The sequence below is a fragment of the Dreissena polymorpha genome, chromosome 6 (genome assembly GCF_020536995.1).
Source record: "Dreissena polymorpha isolate Duluth1 chromosome 6, UMN_Dpol_1.0, whole genome shotgun sequence".
Classification (NCBI taxonomy): domain Eukaryota; kingdom Metazoa; phylum Mollusca; class Bivalvia; order Myida; family Dreissenidae; genus Dreissena; species Dreissena polymorpha.
In genome coordinates this window covers 88777096-88789979 of record NC_068360.1, presented here as the reverse complement: position 1 = coordinate 88789979, position 12884 = coordinate 88777096, and the positions used below count along the sequence as shown (strand labels likewise).

The window sequence follows — 12884 nt, the reverse complement described above, 5'->3', positions numbered from 1 at the left end:
TTGATTGAAAGTTTTGAAATGATACATTTTGAGTCAATTAATACTTTTAATAATGAACCATACATTATTTTACAAACATTTTGTTTATGTACATGTGCATCTGTGATTTTTAAGAATTCATTACTTACGATATCTGGCAGCGTCAGCAGCTTTAAAGAAAAACAGAAAAGAAAATTATACAATCGTCCATATACTATACAGTTGTTGCATGGTTGTTATATTTGTTGTTAACATGCATGTTGAAATTGTTCTTGTTGCTGTGTTTTGTTTTGTTTTCCTGTAAATACTGCGGTTGCATGTGCTTTTTAGAAACAGACTATTCCACCTGTTTTCCTCTTAAACTTTTTTTATTACAAACGAAATGAATATTAGATTTTTCATAATATATATTTTTATGATTTTAATCTTATTATGTACTCACTTATTACATTTTGTTACAACCAGACATTAAATAATACTGTAATATTTAACAATTATTGAATAAAAATGATAACATAAACATGCATGTCGTTATAATTGTTCTTATTATCATTAAATGTATTTAGAAATCGCTATGAAGAAATGTATTGTTTCAAAGTGTAAAATATATATGTTATTTCAAACTGTGTGTGCATATTATATATGTATGTTTTAATGAACAAAACATTATACAGTGCGTGTTCTGGTACATTTTTAGAAAATAGCATGTGCTGATTAATGTCGCTTAGTTGTTTTGTCCATTATAAACTAGCTGATACTTCGATATTACACAAGTAGCGCTTAACGCTTGAAGAAAACATAAGAAAAATATGTTGCTCAAACGGTCCCGGATATATTTTACAGTATTATATCGTTACTGCAAAGGCATAAAGTTGTGTCTAACATTTACGTCTTCTAATATTTGAGATTTTTTTTACTAAGAATGGAATTCTAAAGTTTTACAAAGAACTATTTTGTGAAATTCATGTAAGCAGCGAAACGCGTGACATTTAAGTACATTTAAAATGATGTGATAACACACTAAATTGATATGCATAACATATTCATGATAATTAGTAGTTAAGGACACGTATATAATAACCACGTGGTACATTATATCCCCCACTTACATGCGTGTAAAAGGTAGTACACGAGTAGCCCAATTCCGAACGCTAACAGCAGCGCCCCCAATATCAGCAGTATGATAAGCCCGCACGTGCGTGCCTTCCTCGCGCGCGACGACTTTGCGGAATTCAAGGAATGCGTTGAGCTGTTGTTTTGGAGACCAGCAGCGTCTGTATAATCGTAGCTGGTGGACTTGTGGCCGCCCCACGTGCCATACCCACCGCCGCCGCCGACGTATCCGGCCCCACCGCCGCCATACTCGCCGCTGTTGTAGCGCCGTGGAACCTGGTGGAGGAAAGATGTTATACGTGTGTATACGTGATTTTATATCCCGATGTTCCACATTATTCTTTCCCCTTATATGTAGGTCAGTGCTTGATTTTTTAAGTTTTTATTCACTGAAGACTAAACTAAACATACATTTTCTGTCTTTATTGTTAAAATTCACAAAAATGGCAGAAAACATTATCAACATGAAATGACGTCATTAATATTTTTAAAATGACATGACTGTATTGCTCATTAAAACTCAAAGAAGCATACATGTTAAAAACATAATAACTTGACTTAATCTGATTCAATGTGAGGCTGATAAGACATATATCTGTAGATGAATAATACATGAACATGCGTGGTAAAAATCGACATATCTATGACAATTTACAAGCGCATTAATACTGATTAACTGATTAACCTAATGTATGTATCGCACTGATTGGGAAACCAGTGAACTCAAAAGTCACCAATGGGATTCGAATAGTATTCAATAGTGATTCGAATAGTATTCAATGGGATTCGAATTATATTCAATGGGATTCGCATAGTTTTCGATGGATTCCTTGGAATGCTATTTAGACAACATGTAATGAAACGCAAAACACGCCTGCACAGTCACATGCAAATACCATGCTCCTGTTTATTAAGAACAAACAACACACGAATATTATTGCAATTTTTGGACATAACAGTCTATCATTTTATTATTACACCCATGTAATCAAAATGTGCCTGTCATACCGATACAAGGAAGTGGGCTTCATACTATTTAAACTTGAGTGAAAATTAATAATCGTTACTAGACAACTTATCATATAGACTTTTTACGTACACACGTTGCATTTTGAAACCAAAGGTGATAAACAACGTTTCGCAAATCCTTGATCATATGAATGAGTTACGTACAAAGTGACATTTTGCAAGCGATGGTGGCAAACAACATGGCCAAATTCTATCCATCAACATTATGGCAGATCTCATCATAAACTTTCTAAACGAAAATGAATGAGAAAAGCGTTGGAATATGTTCAAGTGTGTGATGCCTTTTTTCACCAAGTCACACATTTCACACGTCTGCGAAGCATAATATGAGCCGCGTTCTGAGAAGACTGGGCTTAATGCATGTGCGTAAAGTGTCATCCCAGATTAGCCTGTGCAATCCGCACAGGCTAATCAGGGACATCACTTTCCGCTTTTATGGTATTTTTAGTTTCAAGGAAGTGCCTCCTTACCGAAAATCAAGTTTAGGCGGGAAGTGTAGTCCCTGATTAGCCTGTGCGGACTGCACAGGCTAATCTGGGATGACACTTTACGCACATGCATAAAGCCCAGCTTTCTCAGAACAAGGCTAATATAGTATGGTCATGCTTGCCTAATTGTAAGGCGAAAACAATGCTGTTGTTTTTCCACCAAACCGAGATACACTAAATGTGATGCCGGACCTTAACTATTTGTGTTTTAAATTTTTCCAGATTGAGTTTTGGAAAAGTTGTGCAAATTTACATAAGTAAGCATTAAGTTTTGCGATCATTTTGTCTATATTAGATCATATTCGCTAAAATGCGCTAAAATCACTTTCTATAAAAAAAAATACCTATGGAAAGCATTTAATATTGATATTTAGGAGATTTCATTATAACAGGAAACGACAAAAACAGTTCAGATGACGTATTTATGATACTTTTTTAGTGAAAAAAAACAACCTTTCCCTGAATATTACGAATGCGGTTTGCTAAAATACATGGTATATCAGTCAACTGCTGCATCGGTTACCATCAGAACCTGTGCAGAAAAATGGGAAAAATAAGAATCAATATAAGGTATTAAATTTTGGAAATGGTTGTATAAAACTTGTTTTAACTTGGGTATTTTTTGTTTACATTTAACAGGTACATCTTCTATCGAATAGACGACCAAACGACTAGTGCAGTCAGAATTTATATAATTATAAATCAAATAGCGATTAATACTTATGATTTTTTCCGACAGACATATTCTTATGTGAGCCGTCCCTCGTTATACGATGACTAATTCGCCCTTTGAACTTGAATCGGGAACCAGGCAAGCAGCAGAAAATGAAACATGACATCATTACACGCCTAACCGAGTATGGTACAGGGCCTGTCAAGCTTTCTCTGTATCAACACATCCGTATGGAGGGTCATATATTAATGTTTAATATAAGAAAAATGGAAACGCTCGGGACTGGCATGTTGAATGATGTAAATATGGTGAAATGTGCAAAACCAACAGCTATGAAAAATTGTTTTTTGAAAGAAACTCTTCTGTAAAAAGAAAGCGATGGAAATTATTCTTTTTAGATTTAGAACTAACGGGACCTTAATTTGTTTTAAAGTCCAGTTAAAGAAAGCGTATACAATCTTGAACAGAGTGGAAAAGTACTTTTTTAGTTTTTAAATAATACAAACATCTTGTAATAGATGAGTTCCACATTCCCAATTTAGACGATTTTCACGGCGCAATTATTTATCAGTTAATCCAAAAGGAGCCTCGCGATGTGCATTTCTGTAGCAGTTACTGCTGTAGTTTTCAATCTACGTTTATTATTACAGATAATCACTAAATTTATTTATTTATAAACAACAGTATCCTTAATATTAAAGATAATAATATGGATGATGTGAATCAGTATATAAAGTAAATTATTTAGCTTTAAACAAACACAATTTGGTAGTTCTTTTGATACGTCATGGATGAAAGATGTAACGTTGTGAAGATTTCGTCTGCAGGGAAACTTGTCAAAGGGCAGTTTCTAATTGTTAGAGTTGGTAAAACAAAAAAAAAGAAAGAAAACAGAAAAGTAAGATGCGTTGGCTTTTAATTGCATATAGAATGTGTCGATACATTTACAAGTTTATGTGTATATATAAAACCGGGCGATTAATTTTACTGTATCAATGATTGACGATAAATCAATGGTTAAATTGAAAAGAAGTAAGATAACATGCGCATACATTCGAGTTATCGAATATCGGAGTTCAATCACACTCCAACACCTTCGCAAACAACCCAATATTTAAACATGGTCAATTCTCTATCACAATAGAAATCTTTTAAAACATAAAAGCTTTTTCTATCGTGGGATGATCCAGGTTCACACATGAGTCAGTCCTTTCGTTGACCATTTATCAAAAGACGTCACCCCACCTCAAGGGCAATACGTACAGTTATCTACACTAAAGGCATTGCGATGAAAACTGTACGATATTACAAGTAATGTTCGAAGTACTAGGTGTTGATAAACGGTGGCTAATTGCGATGTTTTAAGAGATAGTTGAAAGAAAACAAAACCTTATACCAACAACACGCAATCTTACATGTTAAAAAGACAATGCGTTTTATAGAAGAAAACAAAACGCACATGCCCATGCACACAACGTCGTGGCTTTAATGCATGAAAATGCTTATCATCATATGAGAAGTTTCAAACGAAAACCCAATCGAGAAATTAGAAAAACCCACAAAATCCTCCTCCCAATTTCTACGAACAAATCAAGCCGTTGGCAAGTGAGTCTGAAGGCAAAAAACGAAATATTGCAACTCTCCAGCGCTATTTTCAAGCCGGTGTGTTTGAAAATGTACTTAAGTGTTTTGATAAATGATCATCTGACAGATCTTCTACTCCGCCCATATGGACCACAGGTTTTCAACTGTCCCAATATCCTTTATAGATATAAAATGTCACAATATCCAGGGGTTAGTTATAAAGTTTCCACTGACTTGCCTAAAAGAGGGTATACATTCTTTTCATTTACTGTTATTTACGATACGTAAGATGTTTAACGATGGAAATTTTCACATGCTAAGCTGATTCAGCGATTATGATCAAGTGAAGCTAAATTGATCGAAAACTCAGCCTTACATACTTAAAAGAGAGTTTAGGGTTGGCACAAAAAGTTAGGGTCGTCCTGTTCGTGAAAACAAACAACTTGTTTACGCCTTTCATACGGCACTTGTTGGCTAGTGTTTTGACTCGTTGCATACTGTGGCTTCAATGACATGAAATAAATTAGCCGTGGATGCCGAAGTCATAATTCATACACAAATACCGATAATGGTATGGCCATTCATTAGAAAAAGTACATTTAACTTAATAAGATTGCATGACAAAGTGGCAAAGCAAAGAGAAGGACCGTTGCATTCATTTTTGTGGTGTTTATTTAGGGTTTCGTTACTCCCTTTTGCTTTCAAAGACGTTCAGATTTAAAAGGTGGTGCTCGTGTTTTTTTCTAAAGTGACGTTCATCACCATAAGTATGTTCTCTGCAAAATAATGATGAATTGTCAAATAAATTGAAGTTATATAATAATATTAGAGGCGCCCATTGTGTAAGGCCTCTTATGTGTCAGCATGTCGATAAGTATCTTGATTAAAAGTTGCTGTTTAAAACCAAACTAGTCTTCTGCTGACTTAACCCTTTACCAGTTAGATATGTTTTTTGACGCACGTGTAGTCCTTTAGAAAGTTAAATTTAATTGAAGACCTTTCTTACTATATTCAAGTTGTAAAGGCTTCATTTCCAACCATTAGATGCTAGTTAGCAGCAAGCAGCATAAAACCTGCACAGACTGCGAGTAACTCGCAGGCTGTTCTGGTTTTATGCTGTTTGCAAAAAGCCCTTTTCACTATGCTTCTGAGTGGGAAAGGGTTAACTTTTTGCCATTGATTTATATACAACTATATTATATGCGCATGTCGTACAAAATAAAATACAAAAGAGGCGCTTAAATGAAATGTTAACTTATACTGTTTGTATTATCCACGCAGAAAACTTTAATCCATTAAAGCCTACTGGACTCTCCCATCCTTCTAAATTGGATCAATTTATTTCCAAAATTAGGGAGGTCTAGTATATTTATTTCTATATTTAGAATATTTCTTACAGGAATTCCTTAAAGCAAACAGCGCAGACCTAGATGAGACGCCGCATCATGCAAAGGCCTTTTTTCTAGACGCTAGGCATCAATGGGTTAATACAGAACAGGACTGTGTTTGCAGCAAATGTGAAATTGAAATGAATACGAAGCCTCATAGGATATGTCTTTACAACATTTTAGAAATTATGTCAATACTTGTCAGTGTCTAAAATACTTTCAAACAAACTCGATTAGGATAAAAGTATACAATTAAAAGCTCAAATATGTAGCTTTTTACTGCGTATGTGTATATAATGTCTCATACGTGGTTTGTTTTGGACCGTTGCAAATGAAAAATGATTCAGTCTACATGTGATGTATTTCAAGAATAATTGTTGACATCTTTAATAAAAAACATTCCATTTAGCAATCAATAGTATATAGAATATTAATGTATATGAAAATGTGTTCATCAAATGGCATGGCTTTTTTTAATGCGGTGTTTATTCAATCCTGGGGTATTTGATGCCGTTCTCTGTTCAGATGAGACTAAACATATTGATTTGGATGGGTTGGTTTTGTACAACTATTTTATCATACATTGATCATCAAACAACAACGTTTACGCTGCTATCATACAATACACATAAACATCAAACTCGAACTCCCGCCCTCGGGCCTCAAGGTCACGATTATATCTGGTTTCATTACACCTGATCAGGTTTTATTATTGTTGGTCAAGTAAGCGTTGATGGCTAGAAACAGAAATACGGATTCAAAACTGACCATCACAAGAATGAAAAACAAAAGCGCGCAATAAAACAATATTGACGTTAACAAAGAATTTGTTATATCTCGGACATCAATGAAACCAAATTAAAAAAAATAAATAAGTGATACGTTTTTAAGTGTAAGTGATAACATACAAGTGTCACATAATGCCCAGGGGTTGAATGTAAGCTACTCACGAAAAATGCGTGGCACGAGTGATTGTCCGCATGTTGTTTTAAAAAATGCTCTAAAATGCAATAGTTTTTGTTTTGTAACGGCAAATTCCGATTGCGCCGGTAAGAATCAGATTTATAAATTATCTTGGCAAAAAAACATGAACTAAAACTTCATGCATTATGTTCCGTAAATTGAAAATGTTTTTAACTTCATTTCGAAGAAATATGTTTCTATTAATCAATACATGTTATATGTTAATTGAATAATTAATTTACACAAATCTACGATACGCATGGCAATCAACTTTAGCAAAAAAAATTTTTTTTGTAATCCCATAAGAAAACAAAAAACATATCCGTCAGCGTACATCTCGAACGATTAACCAATGTGTGTATTGGTCCTTAATGCAACCATGTCTGGTATAACATGCAAAATAAATTAAATAGATTAAAACAATATCCGCATATAACCTTGTTAATTGCCATTACACAAACGCTTTTTTAATACCTTTTTATAAAAATTGAATACGAAATGACTTTTCCCATTTATGACTAGCGTCTAGAAAAAAAGCCTTGGCAAACAGCGTAGACCCAGATGAGACGCCGCATGATGCGGCGTCTTATCAGGGTCTTCGCTGTTTGCTCAAAGGAATTTCTGTGAGAAATAGTTTAAATATAGAAATAAATATACTAGACACCCCTAATTTTGGAAATAAATTGATCCAATTTAGAAGGTTGGGAGAGTCCACTAGGCATAAATGGGTTAAATTGTTGAGTTGAGAATATCCACATATCTTTATATTAATTTTTTGTCAAGAGTTTTCCTTCACCGACAAAACGACTTCATAACAAACAAATGAAATCAGACAGGTTTATGAAGTAGAATTAATTAAATGACAAGGCTTAAAGATAAACAAATTATTGCACTACTTATTAATAAAGTATACACTTGATTGCAGAGACATTATTTACTGACAGCCTTCTAATTGGCAATTTATTGTCGGTTATTTTATGTTTGATGCTTATTCATAATATGAGCCGCGTTCTGCGAAAACCGGGCTTAATGCATGTGCGTAAAGTGACGTCCCGGATTACCTTGTGTAGTCTACACAAGATAATCTTAAACGACGCTTTACGCCAAAATTGGATTTTCGCTAAGAAGAGACTTCCTTTAAACGAAAAAAAAACATAAAAGAGGAAGTTTCTTCCATGATTAGACTGTGAGTACATGCATTAAGCCCAAATTTCCCAGAACGAGGCTCATTTAATACGGGATGTGGTTAGCGACACACAATATGCATTAGTCAGAATTGATCCTTCTGTTTAAAGGTAAAAACGTGCGTCCGTGTATTTTAATTCATATAATGCTTAACATCTTAATATTCTGAAACAGCCTTACTTTCACTTTCCAAGTTGGTTCTGGTTGAAATATTAATTATTTCAAACACAATTTGGCACATGTGTGCCGTGATTCGTTCTTTTTCACTTGATTCAGTTCAGAACTATATTGTGTGATGAATATTTAAAGAAGTGAAGGCTTGAGATATTGACATAATAACCTTTTCACTTAAAACTATTAATGTAATTCGATGATATAATTGACTGTAAATGAAATCCGAAAACTATTAATTTCATACGATGGTATAATAAACTGAAATTGGAACCATCGCAATCATTTGGTCACGGTGGTGTATAATTTTTCTGAGCCAGCTATGCAAGATACGTGGTATGGGGGTCTGAGCTCAAAATATCTTCCGCCCAAGACCTCTTTTATTTAAATTAACATGATAGTGATTGCAGTCGTGTTTAGACGAAAAAAAGATGCTCGAACCAACACATTAAAAAAAGTGAAGCATTTGAATTAATTTTATGTCAAAATAGCATTGTTGTTCACGATTCCTCTCGATTGGAGCACAATAAAAACAATTGTTCGAAAGTGTGACGAACTTTAAGGGGGGGGGGGGGGGTCCGAGTTTCGTGATAGTTTGTGACAGCGAGGATTGGAGGGTTAAAAATGGTCAAAAATAGGGTGACATACTTTATAGACGGCCCCTAATATGAAAGATATTCTCAACTTCAAAAAAGGTGTTCGATGACAGAAATCTTCCGAATCGCTGTGCAGCATCCCTTCATAATATGCAAATGTTTATGTAGCGAATATATGTAAATATTCATGTAACGATTATATGAGTCCCGCTCTGTAAAAAAAGGGTTTAATGCATATGCGTAATTTGTTGTCCCATATTAGCCTGTGCAGTGCGCACAGGCTAATCATTGACGACACTTTCCGCTTTTTTGATATTTTTTTTGTTTAATAAAGTCTCTTTAAAAAAAATCAGTTTAGGCGGAAAGTGTGGACTGTACAGGCTAATCTGGGACGACACTTTACGCACATGCATAAACACCCCTTTTCAAAGTGCACGGTCCATATGTAAATGTTCATTTAGGGAATATGTTTGGTTTTAGCAAACAATAATTTAGTGTCGGTCGGGTAATTTGGAAAAAAACGTTTTATCCCATATTACAACAGCACTTGTAGAACTGATTCTACCCTAAAATCTGACTCAAAAATAGATTATTGAAAAAGTACGTTTAAATCAGATTTCTTGAAAAGGGAATGTTTGCTATTTCATGGTGATTTGATGTCGGTTTTCTCTGCATGATTAGTCCTTTCGTTCAATAACAGACTTAGTGACCCAATTTTGCATTGCAGATAATATGTCATGGAACTAATGTATCTAACTATGATTCGAACCAAAGGTGATCGTTACACATTGTGCCCGAAAATGCAACGTTCTTGCGAAACCTTGTGGACACAAACACAACAGCTTCAGGTGAAAATAAAACCACAGTACTTCTACAAGGGGAAGACCTTCCGTACAATATAGACAGGATATTTACGTATTACGATTACAACGACAAGTACATTAAAGATGTTAACAATTTAATTGAACTTGTCTAACAAGCAATATCTTTGTAGACGTCTTCAGATATGTCGGCCGTGTTAATAGAGCCAATTGCTGACATACACATGTATATGCCTCATATTTCATTTGGTATGTAAGCTGTTGGTTATCTTGCAATGAACAACTGGTTTTGATGCGACGATGTAAGTATACGGCGTAAAAAGGTTGTTTGTTTTCACTTTTTTGACCGACCCAAATTTATTTCGCGCCAACTTCAGACATTTGGATTAACTTACTTTATTACTATTAAAGGGATCTTTTCACGCTTTGGTAAATTGACAAAATTGAAAAAGTTGTTTCAGATTCGTAAGTTTTCGTTTTAGTTATGATATTTGTGAGGAAACAGTAATACTGAACATTAACCATGCTCTAATATAGCCATTATATGCATCTTTTGACGATTTTAAAACCTAAAAATTATAAAGCGTTGCAACGCGAAACGATTGAATAATTTGGAGAGTTCTGTTTTTGTCGTTAAATTTTGTGAAACTACGAAGATTGCTTACATAAGGTATAAAATACGTCTAGAATGTGTATTCGGCGGAATAGCTCAGTAGGTTAAAGCGTTTTTACTTAAGGACTCTGGCAGGACTCCAGGGGTCACTGGTTCAAAACCTGCTCCGGGCAATGTTCTTTTCCTTTTTTAAAATTTTTTCTTGATTTTTTAATGGAGCTTTTACGATCCAATGTTTACATTTATCAATATAAAGCATTTAATGAATAAGTTAAAAAAATGCCAAAATCTGTGAAAAGGCCACTTTAAGTTTGTGGTCATGTTTGCTATATTGAATCATATTCACTGAATTAGATTTAAATTAATAAAAACTAAACTAAAGTTGTTTACGTGGAATAAAAGTAAAATGTATATGTTCTTTTATCAACTCCCAACGAAGTCGATTAGCGTGTGAAAAAGAGATTTAAAAAATTCCTTCAGCTCAGTGTATATTTTCATAAAATTGGGAGATCGCGAAAAATAACAAAAAAGAAAAATTTAGCCGATCTACCTAACTTATGTTTTAGGTGATAAGTGGTAAGAAATGACTTTTTGTGCCTTTACTTAAAGCTTGGGATAATAGTATACGACATTATTTGATTAAAGGAATGTATGCATATTGTGTATATATAGACATGTATAGTACTAATATTAATGCTGTTGGCTTGTCAATCGGAATTGTATATTTTAGCACTATACTCAGTTGGAAGAAACATTCATTACATATTTTGATAAGGCAAAAAACACACCATTACTTGGTACAACATTTTGCTATCGCCGATTACCCAAATGGAAAAATGTTTATGCAGTTGAAAGAAATAGTTTAATTAAATTGCATTGCATGAGTATTCCATTATTTGGAAATATCTCTCAACGATTCCTAAAGTTGTTTACGTGGAATAAAAGTAAATTTGTATATGTTCTTTTATCAACTCCCAACGAAGTCGAATGCATGTTACCAATTCTTGTTCCAATAATTCTTAGAGTTTGGTACACCGGCATTTCAGTAATTAATTATAATAGAAAGAAGCGTGTCATGGAAGCCATGGCATACCGGTTATTTTGGTTATCGTGTAATGGAAGCCATGGCATACCGGTTACTTTGGTTATCGTGTCATGGAAGCCATGGCATACCGTTTATTTTTGTCACCGTGTCATGGAAGCCATGGTGTACCGGTTATTTTGGTTGGTAGAAGGTAAAAATGAGGTTTACGAATAATGCCTGACAATGGTCGAAGTTGACGCGCCTGGTCCCGACCACGAATAACCTTAACCATAAACAATCCGGGGCCCGTATAATCTTATATCGTACGAATAAGTTAAATTACGACAGTAATTTCAGCTCACAAAAATATACATGTGTGATCAATATACTCTGAAAATACAGGACACATGCGAAAGATGCACGTTATGAGAATTGTTGGATACTTGAAATTGAAATGAACACATCACTGAAGCAAGAGCTAAGGGATTATTTTTCTTTAAAAATATGCATAATAAACTTAAAGTTGTCGGACGGTGATGGACAACATATTTTAGTTAAGATTGAGAAAGTACCTAGAAACTTGCCTTAAATGTTAAACAAGCGATCGTGCACTTATACTCACAGAGTTCGTTCCCCGCCAGTAGTCATTTCCGGCCCTGGAGGCCCGGGGAATAGTGTCACCCTTAAGATGGTCAACCCAGTCGGGCGTCCCGCGTGGCATAGTCTTTATCTTAGTGACGTCACTTAGAAGGGTAGAATTAATCCTGCATCACTCAATACGTCTATATAACATATCCCAGATAATCGTCGCACAATAGAATCCGTACGTGTCTTCCAGCTCGCAATTCAATTATAATATTAACAATTGATGCACTTGTTTTTGATTTTATGCCGGCGAAATCCCTTCAGTTCAGTTGTTGGAGAATATAAGACGTTAGCCGAACTAACACGTCGCCGGTTAATAATAACCTTAAGGCTCTTGCGCGCACGACGAGACGGGCGAAACTTTTAAACGACAAACCGCGGCACTTAATAATGAATGCCGTCGTCCAATGACATAAGTTAACAAGACTCTCTTTTCCTAGATGGGTCCATTTATAACGCACAGTCTCCCCTGTCAAATCAGACACTTATCAGCCAAAAGCCTCGCGGACTTCTTAACGACGTGCGCTCTGGGAAAACCGGTTGCACAATTATTTCCTGAAATAACAAAAAAAAAACAATGAAACAAAACAGTCTTATTTTCAATTAAGAATG

General features: G+C 34.8%; 1 protein-coding gene across 1 annotated transcript in view; it reads right to left on the bottom strand.

Moving 5' to 3' along the window:
• Window positions 1–12348, bottom strand: part of LOC127835884 (fibrillin-2-like) — a 103598-nt gene extending 91250 nt beyond the window's left edge. Inside the window, exons 1-2 of the mRNA XM_052362308.1 lie at window positions 12250–12348; window positions 1089–1368 (exon numbers count right to left, since the gene is read on the bottom strand). Of these exons, the coding sequence (XP_052218268.1) occupies window positions 1089–1368; window positions 12250–12348 (379 nt within the window). The remainder of the gene's footprint in view (window positions 1–1088; window positions 1369–12249) is intronic.
• Between the last annotated feature and the right edge of the window lie 536 nt (window positions 12349–12884).